At 46.7% G+C, this 21,939-nt stretch overlaps 1 protein-coding gene across 2 annotated transcripts in view; it reads right to left on the bottom strand.

Annotated features, from left to right (window-relative positions):
* Positions 1 to 756: 756 nt before the first annotated feature.
* The window catches only part of LOC134039178 (metabotropic glutamate receptor 5-like), a 32,308-nt gene continuing 11,125 nt past the window's right edge, over positions 757 to 21,939 (bottom strand). For both annotated transcript variants that reach the window (XM_062484883.1, XM_062484884.1), the window contains exons 8-19: positions 17,606 to 17,841; positions 17,335 to 17,456; positions 17,135 to 17,259; positions 16,549 to 16,717; positions 16,343 to 16,469; positions 15,525 to 15,642; positions 6,678 to 6,864; positions 6,140 to 6,298; positions 5,813 to 5,938; positions 5,338 to 5,520; positions 4,836 to 5,008; positions 757 to 3,700 (exon numbers count right to left, since the gene is read on the bottom strand). In XM_062484883.1, the coding sequence (XP_062340867.1) occupies positions 2,614 to 3,700; positions 4,836 to 5,008; positions 5,338 to 5,520; positions 5,813 to 5,938; positions 6,140 to 6,298; positions 6,678 to 6,864; positions 15,525 to 15,642; positions 16,343 to 16,469; positions 16,549 to 16,717; positions 17,135 to 17,259; positions 17,335 to 17,456; positions 17,606 to 17,841 (2,812 nt within the window). In that variant the 3' untranslated portion in view covers positions 757 to 2,613. The remainder of the gene's footprint in view (positions 3,701 to 4,835; positions 5,009 to 5,337; positions 5,521 to 5,812; positions 5,939 to 6,139; positions 6,299 to 6,677; positions 6,865 to 15,524; positions 15,643 to 16,342; positions 16,470 to 16,548; positions 16,718 to 17,134; positions 17,260 to 17,334; positions 17,457 to 17,605; positions 17,842 to 21,939) is intronic.

Below are 21,939 nucleotides of genomic sequence, written 5' to 3'. Positions count from 1 at the left end.
ATGTTTCATATTGACCACACAGACACACAAATAGTAATATAGGCTACACTACTATGAAGTGGAAATATAGGAATTCATGTTTAACTAGTAATTCCAGCTCATAATATCCTCCCATGGGATCTAGGCTAGAAAGCCTATTTTAATCAAACCTCAACGTCTCCCTATTAAATTAGAGCAATTTCTGAAAATAACAGATCCTTGTGATGGATTCTGGCACTAAATGGTATTAGAGGGATGAGGCATCAAAGACCCACACAGCCATATGTCAGGTGCATTTATGAATTATTTATAGAATACAGTTATGTAGCCTACAGACAACCACCTTTCCAAAACACTCCAACGCATAACGGAAAGACATTGAGTTGCTATAGCATTATGTGCACACATTATGAGGCTATGTTAAAGGTATATCTGGTTGGTAAAAACTCTGAGAATTACATTTGATGAAGATAATTAAACTTGTGGGCTCATGTAATTATGAAGATGTGATTGGAGCTCTCAGGTCAGAGCATGTCCTGGAGGATGGACATACACACACATACAGAGAGAGAGAGAGAGAGAGAGAGAGAGAGAGAGAGAGAGAGAGAGAGAGAGAGAAAGAGAGAGAGAGAGAGAGAGAGAGAGAGAGAGAGAGAGAGAGAGAGAGAGAGAGAGAGAGAGAGAGAGAAAGAAAGAAAGAAAGAAAGAGAAAAAAGAATGAAAGAAGAGAGAGAAATAGAGTCACTTCACACTCTGAGGTATAACTACTTGCCCGGACACTTTTAAAATTACATTTATTAAGCCTTGTGCAGTAAAATCATGACACGTCATTTTCATAATAAGAACACAAGTGTAAATAGCCTTCCAGTTAACCAACATGTTACTGCACTGCACATAATCCAATATTGATTTTACAAATACCATTTTGCCTTATAGAAATAAATATGTAGTAAAAAAAATACAACATCAAACATGACAGCTTTGACTAGCTATATTCTAATCTCTGTTGGTCAGAAAGGCAGATAAATAGAAAGATGGATAGATTAGACCTTCAAAAGATATTGACTGAATATATGCACTTAGATATCTGCTATTGGCACTGAAATGCATGCAAATATGGAACTAACGTTTCACTCCTATCCAATACAAATATTGCACAGAATAGGTGATGCAAACACTGCCTCAGCCATGAAGACAGACAGTAATCCATCAGGAGCAACAAAAGTGTGTCTTAAAAGGCAAGCTTGGCCACTTGTGTTTGATAATTTGGCCCCTTGAAGAGAAATGTCTGTGTTGTATTGCTCTCAATGCTTTTCAATCATACTTAATATTTAAAAATGAACATCTGGATTAGAAAGTACTTTTAGTAAAAAGAGATTTTTAGCAAAAAAGGAGACTTTGAGCATATCTCTCATTGGCACATCATGATATTCTTTTTCCTTTCAAAATTCACAGTTTGCAAAAAGTTCACATACGTTTTTTAGTTGAGGTTTCTCATAATATTACAAACTGGCAAGGTTATTCCAAGGGTTAAGAGTCACTAAATAGAAAACATTTAATAAAATCTGCACACAAACACAGCCTGTACCTATCTGTTCCTTTAAAAATCGAATATTGGTTATAGAAACTAATCTGAATATCTGTTTAAAAAGCGAAGAATATAACAAATAACACTTAACTCCAAAAAGGCCTTACAATCATGCAAGTCAGGATAACGTTTTGCCAGCATTTAGTAGCACACAAAATCAGTAATTCAAAGCAGTTTACGTCTGAGTATTTTGGTCAAGAACTCATCCTGAGATGGAAGGTTGTTTTGGTCTGTGTGGTTTCAAAGTGATTAGATAACTGTACATTCAGCTACTGAATTGAGTAAGTCACATCAAAAAGAAAGAGAGAAGAGGCATGATGGGGTCTACCACAGTCTGTGTGGGGCATGCGCCACTGTCTTGGGCGAAGTTAACCCAGGACACCACAAAGCCTACTACACTAGTACCATCACATCAACCTCCAAGCAGAACCAACCAACATTAACAAGTTCTGAAGAGTGACTGGTGTCATTCTGTACACATCACACTCATGGGTGACAAAAAGAATGAGCCTTGTTGAAACTCAAGCATCAATGTTGTGTTAGTGTAAAAGGTTAACAAGGAAAGGTAGATTGCATAAAGTCTGTCTGTGGTGTTTTAACAATACGGCTTTGTAGTGAAAAACACCAGATATGGCTCACCTTTGACCTCCAACCCCCAGTGACCCTCACTCTTCCTAGCAGTGTTTGAGGCAGTGAGTAAGGAGAGTTCTCATTGGTGAAGAGGGAGTTTGGCAGTAAGTTTTGGGGTTTGACCTACTGGGTAGAATTGGAGATTTCCCTATATATCCAAAGTATTTTAAAAGTCTATTTCCAAGTACAGCATGAGTAGTCAAATCGCTCCACCCTCTGTCTTCAACAACACAACTAGAGGTCAAAATAAAAAAAAATACACTTAGCTAACACAATCCATCTTCATGTTGACAAATGGCCTATAATATATTCTCCCTATTGAGTCCATTTAGAAGGCATCGTTTTTCAGTGTTCAGGGAGAAGGAACTGGAGACGTGAGAGATAGAAACCGTGAACAGAACGAAGAGAGGGAGAGTCTACAGAGAAGATGAGCTCTGGCTGTAGTGTCTGAGTACCAGCCGATCGTACTTGTTGTCGCAGGGCTCACACATGGTTGCCTCAGTGGCCAGGGAGAGGGAGGGGGGAGAGCCGTTGGTGGAACCCATGGACGAGTCTCTAAACGGGGACGGGGGACTCAGGGCGGCCAGCTCCTCCAGCAGATCTGCGGTCCTCATGGCCGAGAAACGGGACATTCCCCCGATGCTGTCCGTCAGACCACCCGGCGATGCCCTGCTACTCCCGTTGGCTCCGCCCACATGTTCGTAAACTCCGCCCACCAAGCGGTTTCCACAGGAAGCATTGACGGTGGCTACCTCAGCGTAGGTGGTGATGGTGGAGGGCAGAGGGCGGCCAGGCTTGGGCAGGCAGTAGGGAGGGGAGCGGGAGGAGGCAGGACCACCTCCAGGGGGCAGGGAAGTGGGGCCAGGAGCAGGGGCGACAGAGGCGCCCCCTGGTGGAGAACCCGGCAGCATCATATTGTTGAGCTCGCTGATGTTGGCAGTAAAACGGTTAACCACACAGCTGATCTGGTCCATGATGGTGGAGCCCTGCGGCTGGTTCCCGATGACACCGACCCCAACAGCCATCTCCCCCACGTTCATAGCACCGCCAGCTCCCACACTCATCCCACGGCTAACAGCCCCCGCTCCCACACCAACCCCACGGCTAAGAGACCCAACTCCCGTCATTCCAGCTCCCCTACTGCCAGCGCGCTGCGAGAGCTCTGACAAATAGGGAGGGTGCTTCAGTGCATCCTCCCCCTCACCCCCAATCTGGCTACCCCCGGGACCCCTCACCCGCTGGCTGACGGTGGGCAGGTTGACAACGGGGGAGGTGCTGGTGTTGTAGCCAGCAGGGGGGTAGCTCTCCGCCCCCTGCTGTGCCTCCTCGTACTCCACCTTGACCCCAGTGTCAGGCGGGACGTCGGCTCCCTTGGAGAAGGGCTTGATTATGGCTGTCTGGTTGACCTCCTCCTTCTTCTTGATGTGGATAGAGATCCTCTTCCACAGGTTGGGCCTGTAGCCACGCTCGTTCTGGGCCCACGTCACTGACTTCCCATTGGAGCTGACGGACAGAAAATGTAAACGGGGAGAAAGTAGGTGGAGAGCAAAGCCTCATCGCTACACCCTGTCTACAGGTCAGTTAGGCTGTATACAAACAGGGTCACAAAAGGGTTTTAGGTCATGTACCTGGACCCAAAAGGGTTCTTCAAGGATTCTAAAAGGTTCTCAGAGGTATTTCTCAAGTTGGTTCTCATCAATCGAGACACCACTGTGGTGTCTTTACAACTGATTGTACCTATCCATAAAACAGACATATCTTATTATGCTCAATTAACCACAGAGACCACAAGACATATAAAGACAACAATTAACGATTTTGACACCACATTTTGGTAGCTGCATTTCAAATACCCTTTGTGAGGAGATTTTCCACTGGAGAAGAAAGGACCAGAGCTATATACATATCAAAGCGCAGAATTACGATGTTTCTCTACCCACACATCAAACAGACACAACAATGGGTGACTGACAGCTGGGAAATCCCGCCCATTCGTCCAGGGGTTCAGGGACCTAATTATTACCTCCCCCGGTTGTTCTCCCTCAAATCTCCTCTTCCACTCCTCTCCTTCTTACCGCTCCCATCCCTCTCCCTCAATCCGTGGCCTCTTCCTTTCTCTCTCTCTCTCTTTCTCTCTCGCTCTCTTTCTCTCTATATACTCTCTCCATCTCTCTCCCTCCTTCCCTGGAAAGAGAATTCTCAGAGCACCACTTCAAGGGCCTTAGTCTCCCGAGGGAACAGTCAACCCAAATCCAAAAGCCTGCTCTCAGCTCTGGGGAAAGTCTGCATACTGCTAGCTTCACCTGCTCCGTCAGCTAATGGATTCCGCTGTGGGCACTCTCTGAGGTAGTCTTAATAGCCATGCTAATGTGCTCTAGAATAGCATCTGTCTATGTCAGGACTCTGGTCTAAATTCCTTATTAAATTCTTTTGAGTCAGTTGATTGGCCGGTATAATGGACTAGAAAGTCGAGTGAAGTTTCAATGGGAAATCGTACTGTGAGATGTGCAGCACAGACTGACAAACCAATGCACTCACATCCCAGCCTGCCTGCTGGAAAGTCCATCTGCTGGACTCCACCCAGCACCACCCCAAGTCTCTGTGCCACAGTGCATCCCATCACCTTCACAAGCCCTACCTGATGTCCTGCCCAGAGCCCCGTCGCTTGAAGAAGTTGGCCATGCTGCTGGTGGCCTTGGGCTTGGCGACGTTGGTGGCGTTCTTGGAGTCGCCCACGTGCATGCGCACCACGGTGGAGGTGGTGAAGGCACTGCGCACGTTCTTCTCCGGTTTGGCCAGCATGATGTACACCTGCAATCAGACAGAAAACAGCAAGACCCTGTTTCTATGCAACCACAGCACAGACCCTATGATGGGGATGATAATGATGGAGAGGAGGATTATGGTGAAGATGACGGCTGTGGTGATGCTGATGATGAAGATACCGATGTTGGTAACTGTTGTGAGGATGATGAGGAGATTGATGAGAAAGACTGAAGTGGCGCAAAGATGAGGCTGGCGTTATGGTGACGACAACCACAACAAAAAGAATGACCAACACGTCAACATTCACAGGATGATGTCGAAGGCAATGGTGATGGTCAGAACGAACGATGATGACGACGGTGCTGATGGCTAACCTTGGGGGCGAACATGCAGCACAGGGCCACGGTGGCACTCAGGCTGACACTGAAGCACATGGTGATGATCTTGTAGTTGGAGCCGAAGTAGATGGGCACGAATGCCAGCCAGATGATGCAGGTGGTGTACATGGTGAAGGCAATGTACTTGGCCTCGTTGAAGTTGGCGGGCACGTTTCGAGTCTGTGAAAAATACAGGGTGGGCAAAGAGGAAGAGAGAAAAGAGGAGTAATGAAGAGAGCACGAGAAACTGGCAAGAGAAAAAGGGGAAAAAACACTGAAAAAGACTGAAAAGTGAGTTTGAGAGAAGAGAGCAGTAAAACGTCACAGAAAAAGAAAGAGAGAGAGAGAGAATGGAATAAGAAGAGATAGAATGTGCTGACAGCAGGAGGAATGCTATCCCAGCGCAGTGTATTATTCACTGTGACAGTCTGTGGTGTGTGTGTGTGTGTGTGGGTGTAGTGCAGCGGAGCACCTTGAAGGCGTAGAAGGTGCAGCTGAGGATCAGCAGGCCGTTGTAGCCCAGAGGAGCTACCACCCCCAGCGTGGTCATGTTACAGATCAGGTGCACCTCTCGGATACAGGGGTAGTCATAGATTACCTGGAGGGAAAGGGAGCATGTACTAGGAATGGCCCTCTATCCCCACAGAGATCCCTAGAGATCCAGTCCTACTTCACACACACAAGCAAACAACCAATACGGGGCACAGACAAAGACGGACAAACAATCCCATGCACAAACGCACACTCAGGTGGGTCACACCTTCACACACTTTTACACCATCACACACACATTCCTTACCTGTGGCGGTTCCATGATAAAGAGAGCCACAATGATGCCCAGCTGCAGCAGGATGAGCAGGAAGGCAATGACCAGCTGGGCTGCGGCCGACATGAAGCGGGGCTTCTTGGTGCAGATCTTCTTCTTGCTGCCGGCCAGGATACGTGCTATACGGTTGGTCTGGGTCCAACAACAAGGAAGTTATCCACAAGTCTCCAACAACATCTTTAACAGTTGTTGGAGGACACTTACACTATAGAAAACCCAGATATTGCGATTGTTGAGAGTCGATCTGAAGAATACTGGACATTCTGTTTGGGGCATCTTTTGCCCACCGACATCCATGGGCAGGCTTACGGTCAAAATCCTGTAGCATTCATCTCAATTTCCAGATTAATAATTATTAATGATTAATGGGGGACTCGACTGCTCCCTATATCCTACACTCTCTGAAATACAAAAACTTCATAAAGAATTAATCAGGATGTCTTCCCCCTCAGGAAGAATCCATCTAGAACCTTCTTTTTCCTGAGACATTAGCACCTCCTAGGCCCCTTACCTTGGTGACCAGGGCAGAGTAGCTCATGGCTGGGGAGAGGCCAATGCCCAGACGCTGCAGGTAGCAGTGGACCACGTGGGGCTTTGCGATCAGGCTGAAGGTGCACAAGTAGCCCAGACAGATCCCAGCCAGGATGATGTAGCACAGCTCCCGGCTGGACGACTTCACCACCGGAGTGTCCCAGAACCTAGACATACACACAGCACCCACGGGCGCGCACACACACCAGCCGTGAAAACCTACTTGGCCATAACCCTGATTCTGAAGATGTGTAAACAAATGTATTATTGGGTGTTTGTGCCCTTGGCAAGGCAAAACCTATATTCTCTCTCATATATATTTATTTGGGTGTGCTTGCCTTTGGCATGGTTTTAGGCTTAATTTAAAAAGCCTGAATAGCCTTTATTTGAAAGAGAAGCCGACAAAGTTGAATGTGCTTTTCCCTACTTACAACTAGTGATGGGCATTCTGGCTCTTTTCAGTGAGCCGGCTTGTTCGGCTCAGCTCACCAAAAACACCTGGCTCTGTTGGCTTCCAAATGGCTCTTAATTATTTTCAATAATTCAGTTTGCGATAGTTTGACTACTATTGGTGTTAAAACAGTAGGCCTACTTATTAAATGGATTAAATCATACTCTACCTTAACCACTGTATTTATATATTTTTATTACACGGCTCTTCTTAATGCTGTAAAATGCTCCATTCACTTGAATGAGGCTTCCCAACGTTCTGTGGTCAATTATTTTTCCTTATCCACCTTATTCCTAGCTCCCATGATCCATTGCCTGAATTATGGGCGCGACTTCCGGAGCCGGCGATTGCCATAATAACGGTCATAAACAATCCCACTAATTCTCTTTCAGCGCTTGGGAAATAAAACATGTGGGAACACGTACACCTCAAACGGGACAATGTGATTATACCTCTGCCTTTTACTATCGAGGGATGGGAGGACGACTTGAAAAAGTGGCATCAGATAACGTAGATATATAGAGCATATTTAGCTACTTTATTAACTCGGTTGCTACGGACGGTGAAGCGATGAATAACCTGAAAAGATCTGAGTCTTATCAGTACCTCCACAGTAATGAAGTCGGTCACGTTTTAATAAAGGAGGTGGGACACAACCTTGTCTACCTTAAAGCAGACATAGAGCCTAGTCAGAGCCTTAAAGTCCACATCACCGGTCCTGGGTTTAAGTTTCATCGTCAGGTGAAATACAAACGGCTGGGTGATCATGTGTTGCTGGACCAGGGCACTACTAACCCACAAAAATTGCATTGCAACACTTGCATCCCACCTTTACTGGCAGTACTGCAACTAAATCTGTGGAGGTCTTTCGTAGCCCAAACACAAAGTAGGATGCGCATTTCCTCCGTCAGCTTTTTGTCCACAAAATGAAATGAGTACACATACGATACAGTGTTTTGGGTGGTCTCTTCAAGGCTAGGTTTTTCAGCTACATTATTTTGTATTCCTCATCTGTTGGCAGGCGATGGAAACTGTACCGTATGTCACAAGAACAATCCCTTTTTGTTGTGGGTGTGTGTTCAACACACTGTCGTTGAAGCCACAGAAGCTAGCCTGGGATCTGCGATGGTGACCCCTTCATCCTCTGCCAGGAACCTTGGGGTTACCATGGACGACGAGCTCTCCCTCACGGCCCACATTGCTGCAGTCTCCCGGTCGTGTAGATTCACCCTCTACAACATCCGGAAGATCAGGAGATACCTGTCTGAGCACTCCACCCAGCTGCTAGTCCAAGCACTTGTCCTCTCCAAGTTGGACTACTGCAACTCGCTGCTCGCTGGTCTCCCAGCATGTGCAACCCGCCCTCTTCAGAGGATTCAGAACGCTGGTCTACAATCTACCCAGACGCTCCCATGTTACCCCGCTCCTCATCTCTCTCCACTGGCTACCTATCATGGCCCATATCAGATTCAAGACCCTGGTACTGACCTTCCGAGCAGTGAACGGGACTGCACCCGTCTACATCAAGTCTCTCCTGCAGCCTTACACCCCCACCCGTCACCTACGGTCTTCTTCAGACAACCGCCTGGTGGTCCCACCGCTCAAGACCGCCCGGTCCCAACACAAGCTCTTCTCCTGTCTGGCCCCCCAGTGGTGGAATCAACTCCCCACCTCCATCAGAGACACTGACTGTCTCTCCACCTTCAAGAAAAGGCTCAAGACGCACTTGTTCCGGGAGTACAACGGTACCTAGGAATGGTTCGCTTGACCCGATGTTAGTTTCATCAAGGATCACAATGACTCTTGCTTAGAGACTTGTTGCTCTTGTGGTTAGTGGTAACTGATTTAAATTTTTGTACTCGCTGTGATATATTGTTTTTATTATTGTTGCTTGTTTTTTTCTACAGGTACACTTGCACTTATAGCGGTTCATGTTGTTTAATTGTAACTTGTTTAACTACATGCTCTTATGGTTCTTCCCTTTGGCACTTACTTTGGTTGTTCACAATGTGTTCTTCATGTTTTGGCTACTCGCAATGTTTTTGTGGCTATCTTGTTGTTATTATCAGTGACCTATGCACTTTGTAAATCTCTCTCTTGGAAGTCGCTTTGGATAAAAGCGTCTGCTAAATGAATAAATGTAAATGTAAATGTAGTCTGGTTAGTCTGGTTGTTAGTAAGCCACGAACAGCGCAACAGGTACCAGAGCTCCGCAGTTACATTTTATAACAATAATAATAACAATATAAATAACAACATATGTTTAAACACAAACCAGTTTTAGTTAAATTATAGTTGAAATTACTTTAGAAACAATCACTGTTAACGGCTGGCTGGGACTAACGTATAGCAAACCGCAATGCACCCATAATCATTTCCACAGTAGACCCAGAGAATGGCTGTTTATCAATCCGAAGAACGCTAAGAACGCAAGTACAATCTTTTGAAGAACGTTCTTGCAAGCGTCCATGCGAGAATGGTCTTGCAAGACCGCAAGGACGGAGAATGAATTGATATGCGGGTTTTCTTTAGCCTGGTCCTAACCAGACTCTCTGTTGAAGTTTAAAACTATTGGATCTGCCCAGAGCCACTCTTATCTGCCATAACCAATCGCTAGCGTTCGCCAATTCCTTCACCACTACTGTAACAGAGCTAGCTGCCGTAGCTGGAAAATCAAACTGTTACCGAACCCCGTGGGGAGGAGGGCCACAACATCATGGCCACCAACAAAACTCAGCAAAACTTGTTCTTGCTCTGGCTTTAGCTTATGGATATTCGGCAGCATTGCCACAACGGACCGAATGGCTTCGCTCGCATCTTTCTCCGCCGCCATTACGGAACTACAACACAAACTAGTGCACGACATCAACGTAATTGTTCTCAGCCACTCCCTCTGTTCGCTGATTGGCCGGTAGAAAATTAACCGGAGACATCTGACTTACTTACCTCATGGCCACACCTAGTACAGAAGCAAAATCAAAATTGAGCGAAAGTACGTAGGAGGGCAGAGCCAGGCTAGGTTTTCTTGGCTATTGCGCAATACCCTGGACTCGCTAGGTTATCTAAAAGTCGGAGCAAATTTACAAAGTAGCCGTTTCATCAATAAAATAAACACATTTTCAGCGAATACACTGGCCATTTTTCGTCACATTTGAATTCAGATGCTGATTTTCACGTACCGTTTAGCTGAAATATGAATAGTAAAAATTTAAAGTTATGAAGTTTGTCCACCTCTCCTGACATCTTGCAATGACTTCTGGGAAATCATGTGCGTTCTCGCTGGCCAAGTCACCATCCTATGCATCCTCGATAAAAGGGGCGGATCAAGAACATTTCCGGGTATTTTTGGCGTTCTTGGTGACTTGTGTTCTTTAGATTGGAACCGTACTTGGGCAATGAAAGATGACGTCAACCGAGTTCGCAAGAACACAAGAACGGAGAAAAACGTGGATTGATAAACAGCAGAGCATGTCTAATATAGGACTGCCACCAGAGCCTGTTTAAGGAGAGCCTTGCCACTTCCTATTAAGCCCCATTGTACAGAATTTGGCTGCAGTTCCACCAGAGTTCCACTGGGAGTGATCGCGAGCGAGTGCATGTTGAATGGGAGTCTATGGAGCTAAACGGCTAAATTAGTCTCTTTCGCCTGATTGTCGTTGAGAAATCTCCGATTTGATTGTAGTTTTTGCATGTTCAACATGGATTATAGGTCGAAAGTTGAATGAACGAGTACTTATGTCCTTTTGATTTGTTACAGGGTGAGTCGTTGTTTCCCATAACACGCTAGCATTATGCTAATGAATGCTGATTGGTTAGTGAAGGACTGACTACGACCAGAGCTCCCGCTTGATGGCATACGAAGCGGAATCAGAATGTCAGAGCATCAGCAACATTAGCAACAACATTAGCAAGCCAAAACTCTTTCTAGCATGTGTATTGACAGGGAGAGCCTAACCTGTCAGCTGTGTTGTCGATGCCTTGAGAGAAAAAAGGAAGTGACCAGAGCTTGCCGTAAAGCAGTAGCTCTGGTCGTGCCATGTGTATGACGTCAATGACATTTTCAAAGGCTTTTTAGAACAGAAAGGCGACTTTAAAAAAATCTAACAGCCAGCAGTGTGTATTTTTTTTGTCTCCCCTTTCGAATTCAGAATTCAAATTACTAAACAAAAAATTAGAGAGAGAGCCATAGAATAGACATATATACATAGACGTATATATGTCTATGGTACAAAGTGTCTGAAATAAGTAACCATAACAACAGGGACGCAGTCAAAGCCTCCGTTTACAATTTTGAAAGACTTTAACAAGCTAACTTGTATTTACAACAATGAGTGACTTCAATATTTTTTTTAACTAGTGCTGTCAGTTAAACGCGTTATTAACGGCGTTAACGCAAACCCATTTTAACTGCGTTAATTGTTTTATCGCGAGATTAACGTTCTTTTTGGCCTAGCAAACTTTGCCGTTTTTTCACATGCTGTTGCAACGACTACTGACGTTAGAAAAACGACAACACCACACCGGATCTAGCTAGACCGGAAACAAAACAACAGGCATGCCGCACACACTTGTTTGGGCTTGCGAGCCGGCTAAAGAGTAGTAGGCTAACGTTACGTTTTGATGGATAGCGAGCGCGATACGCCGAAATGGATGCCAATAAGATTCTGAATGGAAAGGTTACTTTTGAAAAGCTGCCAAATGGTTCCATTGACGAGACCAAATCCATCTGTGTGTTTTGTCGTTGTGAACTGAGCTATCATCGCTGCACGTCTGAAATACTACTTGATGGCCAAGCACACAGCTGATGCGAATTCTCCGCCCCCTCGTCAAAGCCAGGCAATGTTGCAATGTTGTTTTCAATAAAAAAAAAAAAAAAAAATTTTTTCACTAACTAAGCAATCCAATCCACTTTTCCATGTTGTTAAGAGCATTAAAATGAGAGGAAAAAATGGGACAAAAAGAAATCAAGGGACATTTAGAATAGATAAAAATGTGCGATTAATCGCGAGTTAACTATGACATTAATGCGATCAATCGCGATTAAATATTTTAATCGTTTGACAGCACTAATTTTAACCTATTTGAAAAATGTTACTTTTCTGAATGTAGTGTGACAGTGTCACGTAACCGCTCATCTCACATCCCATTCGCTATTCACCTTGCTAGTCAATCTACTTCAGACAGGCTGTGGCCAACAGGACAGTAGCGGCAACTCTAGCAACACATGGCCGATTATTTTGTTCTTAAAAATCTTGATTTTATTTGGGGACAATGACAGGGCTCGATAGCTGGCTAATCTTGTTGTTAAACATACTGTCAAATTATAATTACTTTGATGCGGTCATCTCACATCCATTTTCTATTCAACTCGCTCCACAGGCTGCGGCCGTACAGTAGCCTAGTAGGCTACTAGTATATGGCCGATACTTTAATTGTTCGTGAAAATCTTGATATTGATTTTGGGACAGTGACGTGGCTGGTTAGCTAGCAAATCTTTTTGTCAAACATACTGTAAAATTATATTTACTGTTTGTCAACAGTACACACGTTATTGCCTTTTAATCTTGCTAGCATAACGTTAGCTTTCGGGCTAATGGCTCATCCAAAGGAAAGCCAGTGTTGGTTCTATGAGTTGATCGGACTAGAAATATCTGAATTGGCTAACGTTAAAAAACGTTAGATTTTTTTTTGCAAACGCATGAAAACATAAATTAATGTTTGTAAAAAAAAATGTTGGCAAGTGACCATGGTATAAGCGAACTCCGCGGACTTCACCCTACTTGCCTCGGGGGAATGTCCCTGTACTTACTGTAAGTCGCTCTGGATAAGAGCGTCTGCTAAATGACTAAATGTAATGTAATATGCGAGCCAGCTCACATCGTTCAAAACCGGCTCTTTGAGCTGACTTGTTCGCAAACGACCCATCACTATTTTGCACGCGGATACTCTAGCCGGTCAAATGAGACCCGAGTCTCTTCAGACAGGGACTTTGTTACTGACAATGATCGCTTCTAGTAAACTTGTTATAGGCTAGGCAGCCAGTATATAGCCAGTTTTCCATAATTACATTTCAAGCTTATTTACGTTTTTTGGGCATATTTTCAGTTTGCAGATGGTTGTTTGAATAGCAATTCCATCTGAGATCCTGCCAGTGACAACGTTGTTAGATATAGGGTTAGGACTCTTTTTACACAGGATTGCCCAATTTCTTTGTTTTGAAAACATCAGTGAGTTAACATTAGTTGGGTTTGATTATGATTTGAGATGTTTTTGTTTGCGTTGGTGATTTCATATTGTTTGCTGTGACTATTGCATGGTATCATTTGTGTGCTGTTGTATTATGATATGTGCAATGCAGTGTTTGGAGACAACAAGGATGGGGGGAGCGAACCCCCCAGTTGACAGTGACACAGCCTATCACTCCTAATTACGTCTTCCACTGATTGGTTGGCCAATAGCAGGGGCTCCTTTAAAAAGGATTGTGGACTAAATGGAAGGGGCGGAGCTTCATAAAAAAAAAAGAACACGTTTACGACCGGACGAAGGGACCAGCTGGTTTCCGCTGCCCGCAACTAGGCCCAGGAGGAAGCGACCATATATCTATGGAAGCGACCAGCTGGATTCCGCTGCCCGCAACTAGACTCCTGGGTCACAACCGCGGCTTGGCTGTCCGAAGAACCTACTGCACCCAGAATCGATCGGACGAAGGGACCAGCTGGGTTCCGCTGCCCGCAACTAGGCCCAGGACGAAGCGACCATATATCTATGGAAGCGACCAGCTGGATTCCGCTGCCCGCAACTAGACTCCTGGGTCACAACCGCGGCTTGGCTGTCTGACGAACCCACTGCACCCAGAATCTAGGATGCATCTACGGCTCGACTGCTGACGCCTAACGCCTGGGACACACTGCCTGCGATCGGCTGTGATCTGCTGCGACGCGCCTGGAAGCACCTCCTTTTTTCTTTCGGCGCCCATGTTATCAAATGGGACCGACCACACTGGCTGCGATCGCCTGCGATCGCAGCCAGTGTAAAGTTGTAGACTTTATAATTACACAATGTTGGTAACGAACGTCCTTTACATGTGGTTACCCTGATGAAAACGAATGAAAATAAACGGATAGATCCGTTGAGCTAGCATGCCCGTAGTTGTTTTGTTTGTTTGAGAGAAACGAGTTGTCACGCGTTGCACACAACACACAAGCAGACATAGCCTACCGAGAGAGAACCCCCAAGTAGATTTCTAAAATCAGCATCAAATGAATTCTCAAAGTTGAAAAGCACAGGGAGTTGTTGTATGTCAGCAACAATTTTACAAGGACAACGTAGATAAGGATCAATGCTGGGATATAGCCAATGCCATGTTTATGTACCATGTCAGCGTAAAGGAAAGCTCAGAGTAGCTGAAAGGCTTAGTGACCGCCGCGGAGAGATGCGCGTCTGGTGTGAACAGCTTTTGCTCAGTCGTAGCCGATCGTGGCGCTGCGCGGCGCGTCCAGGCGCTTCGCAGCCAGTGTGTCCCAGGCGTAAAGGGGGCTCGCTCCACGCGTCGCAAGAGGTGGGCTACGACGGAACGGAGCGGTATTATACGGAACCGGCAGCGGCGATTAATAGAGTTGGCATACGCCAAAGGACCACTACGAAAGACACCCCTCCTAGGTTTTTAAAGGACAGAAAGACTAAGTTTTTACTGTTGTAAATTTTATCAGGTTGGATTTATTAAAGCATATTTTTCTGTGTCCTCTGTCTCTTGACTGGTGTGACTGTAGCCCAAAGGTCAGAACCTGCAATTTAAACCGTGTCACCAGTGTGACATGAGGCTGCAACATAGCCTATCACCATTCCCTCTTGCACTAAGGGAAATTACAAGAGAACCCTTTTTCATTCTACACTTCAATCTTAGCATTTTCAAGTGTAAATGAGCAGCAACAAATGTATGCTTTTTAATCTATTCCATCTTCATAAATAATAAGTGTGCACACCTATTTAAAATATACTGAAATATCAGTGGTAAAATTTAAGGAACAAAACGGACCCCTCAGCAACCGACGCAAGCACACCTCAGTTTCCCCAGAAATTGTACCCTCTCTAGTTGACACTTGTTTGACTTAAATTGCCTAATTTCATTACGTTATTATGTTTAGTTTACACTGTATATCAAGATATGTAAATGCATACTATTTACAGTTATAGTAATTACACTAAATATGACATGTCATGAGATGCATACAGGTGTAGAAACACACACACACACATGACACACGTGTAAACCAACGCACATTTATGTCTAGACATGCACAAGACTTCTGTACATCCATACATATATTTGAATGAACAAATAAGGACACGTGACTGAAGAACAGAGGGCGGGGTTACTTGATGAAGATGGAGGTGACGAAGAGTGTTGCCATGAGGCCCAGACACGCAAAGACCACCGCAGCGATTGGCTCTGGGTCCCCCCAGCGCACATACTGTACCGGGATAGGCTCACAACCTGAGGGGGGCAAGGGAGGATAGAGAGAGCCAAGAGCCAAGAGAAGGAGCCAAGAGAGAGAAAAAAGAAAGGGAGAAAAGGGAGAGATGAGAGGAGAGGAGGTGGCAAATGTTAAATTAGTGCTGTTTTTATCATCAAAACTGCATTGAATGTTTGTGTGTGTGATTGTATCTCAGTGTGTGGCTGTGTTTTAGTGTGTGTGTGTGTGTGTCAGTGTGTTTGGATAAACCCCTGGTGTGTTCTGTGCCACATTGTCCTTCTCTGCCTTTCTGACCCACATTCCGACTCATGTTCCATAGTGATAACCTCACAGAAATTAAAGGTAAGAGAGAGAGAGGGGAAAAGCAATTTTTTGGGGGGGGAGGAAGCGAGAGGGATATAGATAGAGAAAGGGAGTTATGGAGAGAGAGATACAGATAGAGAAAGGGAGTTATGGAGACAGGGAGAGAGAGAGAGAGAGAGAGAGAGAGAGAGAGAGAGAGAGAGAGAGAGAGAGAGAGAGATGTTGGTTGAAGAGGGAGAAAGAGAGAAGGAGCCAAACAAAGAGAGAGAAGTTTTGGGGGGATGGTGAGAAAGAGAGTAGAATAGGAAAGGAGACTGACCGATGGATGAGTGAGAGAGAGAGAAAGAGAGAGAGAGAGAGAGAGGAGGGCAGAGAGAGAGAAACAAGAGGAGAGACAAGGAGAGTGGCACCGCGCACCCGTCAGGTCATCTGTCGGCCAGGCGCCCAGGTCACAGGCGCGACACGTGTACTCGTCAAACACGTACTCGTTCTCCTTGCACGGCGTGCATGTCCAACAGCAGCTCACCTCGCCCTTACGGATCACCTAGGCAACACACACACACGGTCATAATCCCTCCTCCTGTTAGGCCGTGATCATGATTGGTCTCTGGTGGTCTCCTGACCTTGATCTGAGCCTTCAGACAGGGTTCAGAGCAGACTGACTGGATGATGGTGTTGTTGTTGGTCCAGATCTCCTCGTCGTCCATCCTGAGGCCTCCCTGGTCCCAGCTACCCACGTGGATGTAACTGTATTGCTCCTCTCCCATGTGCTTGAAGTTCATGATCTCATACCTGCAGACATCCGCGTGAACATCCACACCCACACATACACATCATCTACATGTATTCATTTAGCAGGCGCTTTTACCTAAAGGGACATACTAAAGTGTATGTAAGTAGGGGCAGCAGATAATCAAGGAATGCACAGTTCTAACAGTGTGACAATGGTTCATCATTGTAGCACAGTGAGCATCCCAATTTCACATGCCTTAACCTGTCAACAATTGCACTTATCTGTCTGTTAGTATGTATGTCTGTCTGTCCATCAGTCTGTCTGTTTGTCTGTCATTCTGTCTGTCTGTTTGTCATTCTGTCTGTTTGTCTGCCTGTCTGTCTGTCATTCTATCTGTCATTCTGTCTGTCTGTTCGTCTGTGTGTCTGTCTGTCATTTTGTCGGTCATTCTGTCTATCTGTGTGTGTATCCTTCACCTGCCAGGTGAGTCTCCATTCTGGTCAAAGTGGATGATCTCTCCTGACACACCGGTGAAGTTGGTGCTCATCAGGAAGTCCAGCAGCTTACGTCCGTCGATGGGCCGCATGGCTTCACACAGACCCTGGGGCCGGGGAGAGAGCAGAGTAAACACACACACTCACACTCTCACAAACACTACACTCAAGGTGGCACCGACCTTGTACCCAGGGCAGAGTGCTTGCTGCATGGTATGAAGTCCATATGCCATAGAGTAGATCGCATTGATGACGAAACCCATCTTAGTGTCCTGGGCATACTGGTGACGTAAAGACTCAATTTCTGTGCACACACACACACACACACAAAACTCTTTACAGAAGAGTGTTTATAATTTATAACATGACAGTGAAAGGGAGTCTGAGTGTATGCATTGGTGTACCAACTGTGTGTGTATATGTGTGTGTTTGTGTGTGTGTGTGTGGACTCACTGTTGCAGGTACGGTTGAACTTGCTGCTCTCCTGAGGGTGTCCCTTCAGTCGGCACTGGAAGCGATGCTGCCAGAACTCCGGGAACCAGGGGTTGCGTACGTTCACCTCCGGCGTCAAGTTGAGATAGTAGTTGTCGAACCAGGTCACGTAGGCCGACTTGAGCTTGATGGTGATCCCCCCCGCGGCCTCGCGCTGGTAGCCGTCTGTCACATCATATCTGTCTGCCCAGCCGTCACTGTGGAGGGGAGGGAGGAAGTGGGAGGGAGGAGGGGAGTGGGTGAGGGAGGGGGGGAAGGAAGGTGGGAGTGGGAGAAGGAGAGGAGGAGAAATGAGGGATGGAGAGAGAGACATGAATGGTAGTCAGAAATAGAGACAGAAACACAAAGAGACAGAGAAAGAGAGAAAGGGAGAGACAGAGACAGGAAGTGATAGTTCAGAGCAGTCAAGCTAAACTACATTGTGTTGCTCTTTCTAACGTTAACCTTTAAACATTTTTTCAACCCATAAATAAACACATACTTATTTTTTTAGGTTGACTTTGGCTAAAGTCCCCCAAAAAAACATCAATAGGGGGAGGAGACCGAGAAAGCCAGTATGATACTCCTTGGAGACTTAAACATCCACCTCGAAGGAACGCAGGCCGTCGACTTCAAGTCTCTTCTGACTTCCTTCGACCTGAAGCTGCTGAACACACCGGCGACCCACAAGGCAGGAAAACAGCTCGACCTCATCCTGACACGTAACTGTATCACTGACTTAACCTCTGTAACCCAACTACACATTTCTGATCACTCCTTCATCCAATTCTCTGTCTCTCTCCCTCCAACTCCTCCTACCTCCCCTCCCCTCGTAACCTTCTACCGCAACCTCCGCTCCCTATCCCCCTCCCATTTTTCCTCCAGTGTAACATCCTCCCTCCCATTGACGAGTTTATGTCCCACCCCACTGACACTGCCACCAACACCCTGTTATCCACACTAACTGCATCACTCGACACTGTCCCCTGTCAACCAGGCCTGCGCGATCTTCTCCTTCCTGCCCGTGGCTCACGGATGTGATTCGTGAAGAATGGTCCATCCTTCAGGCAGCTGAGAGGAGATGGCGCAAGTCCAAAGATGGTCTGGACCTCAATAAGTATCACTCCCTCCTCAAATCCTTCTCTGCCCGCATAACTGATGTTAAAACCCACTACTTCCTGAACAAAATTAACTCCGCCTCAAACCCTCACAAACTTTTCTCTACCTTCTCCACCCTGCTTAACCCACCTCCCCCACCCTCCCCCTCCACCCTGACAGCAGACGACTTCTCCTCCTTCTTTGAGAAAAAAGTTGCTGACATTAGCAGTCGGTTCCCTGAACCCACCTTTCCTACCCACTCACCCTCTATGACTAACCCAACTAAATGTCTAAACTCTTTCTCTCCCCTGTCCGAGGCAGAGAGTCCCCTCCCCTCTCTTTCAAACCATCTCTCCCTCAATCATAACTTTTCTTCTCCATGTCCTTAACTCTTCTCTCACTTCCGGCACTTTCCCCTCTGCCTTCAAACAGGCCAGAGTTAGCCCTCTACTCAAAAAACCCTCCCTTAACCCAGCCGTCCTCCAGAACTACAGACCAGTATCACTACTACCCTTCTTTTCTAAAACAATTGAACGCGCTGTATCTAACCAACTGTCAAACTTCCTCTCTCAGAACAACCTGCTTGACCCCAACCAATCGGGCTTCAAGACTGGCCACTCCACAGAAACTGCCCTCCTGTCAGTCACCACTGCCCTCCAGTCTGCCAGAGCGGCTTTGAGGTCATCCGTCATCATTCTGCTGGACCTTTCTGCAGCGTTTGATACGGTTAACCATCAAATCCTGCTGGCCAGACGTTCTGAGATGGGCATCACTGGCACTGCACTTCAGTGGATCTCATCCTACCTGTCGGGAAGATCCTACCAGATCTCCTGGGGAGGCAAAGTGTCAGGCCCCCGCCAGCTCTCCACTGGTGTCCCACAGGGCTCCGTCCTTGGACCCCTCCTCTTCTCCCTCTACACCACCTCGCTTGGACCAATCATCACCTCACATGGCTTCTCCTACCACTGCTATGCTGACGACACGCAGCTGTACCTGTCGTTCCCCCCGACTTATCCGGGGATCTCAGCTAGGATCGAGGCCTGCCTCACAGACATCTCCGCCTGGATGACCGAGCACCACCTCCAGCTGAACCTCGCCAAAACAGAACTCCTCATCATCCCGGCCAAACCCTCCATCTCCCACGATCTCTCAATCACCCTGGGATCGGCGACGGTGACCCCTTCATCCTCTGCCAGGAACCTCGGGGTGACCATGGATGACGAGCTCTCCCTCACAGCCCACATTGCTGCGGTCTCCCAGTCGTGTAGATTCACCCTCTACAACATCCGGAAGATCAGGAGATACCTGTCTGAGCATTCCACCCAGCTGCTAGTCCAAGCACTTGTCCTCTCAAAGTTGGACTACTGCAACTCACTGCTCGCCGGTCTCCCAGCATGCGCAACCCGACCTCTCCAGAGGATTCAGAACGCGGCGGCCCGTATGGTCTTCAATCTACCCAGACGCTCCCATGTTACCCCGCTCCTCATCTCCCTCCACTGGCTTCCCATCACGGCCCGTATCAGATTCAAGACTCTGGTACTGACCTTCCGAGCGGTGAACGGGACTGCACCCGACTACATCAAGTCTCTCCTCCAGCCTTACACCCCCCCCCCCCCCCCGCCACCTACGGTCTTCTTCTGACAACCGTCTGGTGGTCCCACCGCTCAAGAGCGCCCGGTCCCAACACAAGCTCTTCTCCTGTCTGGCCCCCATGGTGGAATCAACTCCCCACCTCCATCAGGGACACTGACTGTCTCCCCACCTTCAAGAAAAGGCTCAAGACGCGGGAGTACAACGGCACTTAGGAATGCTTGGCTGGACCTGATGTTAGTTTCCTCCAGGATCACAATGACTCGTATTGAGAGACTTGTTGCTCTTGTTGGTTAGTTGTAACGGTTTCAAATTCTTGTACTCGCTGTGAAATATTTTACTGTTGATTGTGTTTTCTACAGGTACACTCTTGCACTCTTGTGGGGAGTTTCATGTTGTTCAATTGTAACGTGTTTAACTGCATGCTCTTATGGTTCTTCCCTTTGGCACTTATTTGGTTTTCCACAATGTATGCTTCATGTTTTGGCTGCTCGCAATGTTTGGGGCTATCTCGTTGTTATGATCAGTGACCTATGCTCTTTTGTAAAGCTCTCTTGGAAGTCGCTTTGGATAAAAGTGTCTGCTAAATGAATAAATGTAAAATGTAAATGTAATGATGCACACAGACACCTACAGGCAGGTGTCTAACAACCAAAATCCAAACAATCTTGTGGATAGTTGTGCTCTCAAATCTAGGATTACAGAACATTCACTTGTCAATTTAAAATACTCTCAAAGCGACCCACACTGCATTTCTGGTGCTCTCAAGAGAGACGTCGGGGTCTAGACATTGAGCTGTTCCTCTGTTAGGAGACCAGACAGTGACAATTATCTCCACATGCGTCTGGATGCGCCCCCCCCCCCCCCACAGCTTCCTGCGTCGGACGTCAACATGACGGCGGCGTGTACAGTACCAGCCTGTCAGGGAACTTAGATAACCCAGCAGAGCTCGCGTTACACAACAGCCTGTGTGGGTGGGCTTTGTGTGAGGCTCCATCCCCCTGGGTGAGGGAGAGGAGAGGCTTTCGTAACACATCTTTTCAGGGGGAGTGCGGGGGGAGGAATGGGAATGAAAAGAGATGGATGTGAAAAACAAGAGAGAGGAAGAGGGAGAGAGAGAGGGAGGGAGAGAAGGAGACAGAGAGAGAGAGGGAGAGAAGGAGACAGAGAAATTTAAAGAGGGAGAGAGAGAGAAGGAGAGAAAGAAAGACACTGGAAGAGAGAGGGAGAAACAGGGAGAAGGAGAGATGGAGGGAGAGAGAGAGAGAGAGAGAGAGAGAGAGAGAGAGAGAGAGAGAGAGAGAGAGAGAGAGAGAGAGAGAGAGAGAGAGAGAGAGAGAGAGAGAGAGAGAGAGAGAGAGAGAGAGAGAGAGAGAGAGAGAGAGGAGCCGTGGTGGTGGATCGGTTGAATCACTTGTCGGCGCGTAGGAGAGCCGCAGAGCCCACACACTGACCTGAGAAGGGCAGCTCGCTGCTCTAAGAGGGGAGTGGAGAGCTGTGAAGTGCACTATATGAGGAAACAGGGATAAGGGTAGTTATTATGGAATAGACCAGAAACTATTTAGGGAAATGTTGTCATAGGAAAGCAGACATACCATACAGCAATGTGCATCAGGATACCACCTTGC

Source organism: Osmerus eperlanus, chromosome 19 (assembly GCF_963692335.1).
Source record: "Osmerus eperlanus chromosome 19, fOsmEpe2.1, whole genome shotgun sequence".
Classification (NCBI taxonomy): Eukaryota; Metazoa; Chordata; class Actinopteri; order Osmeriformes; family Osmeridae; genus Osmerus; species Osmerus eperlanus.
Note: the sequence above shows the minus strand (reverse complement) of the source record. Positions and strands in the feature narration are given on the sequence as shown.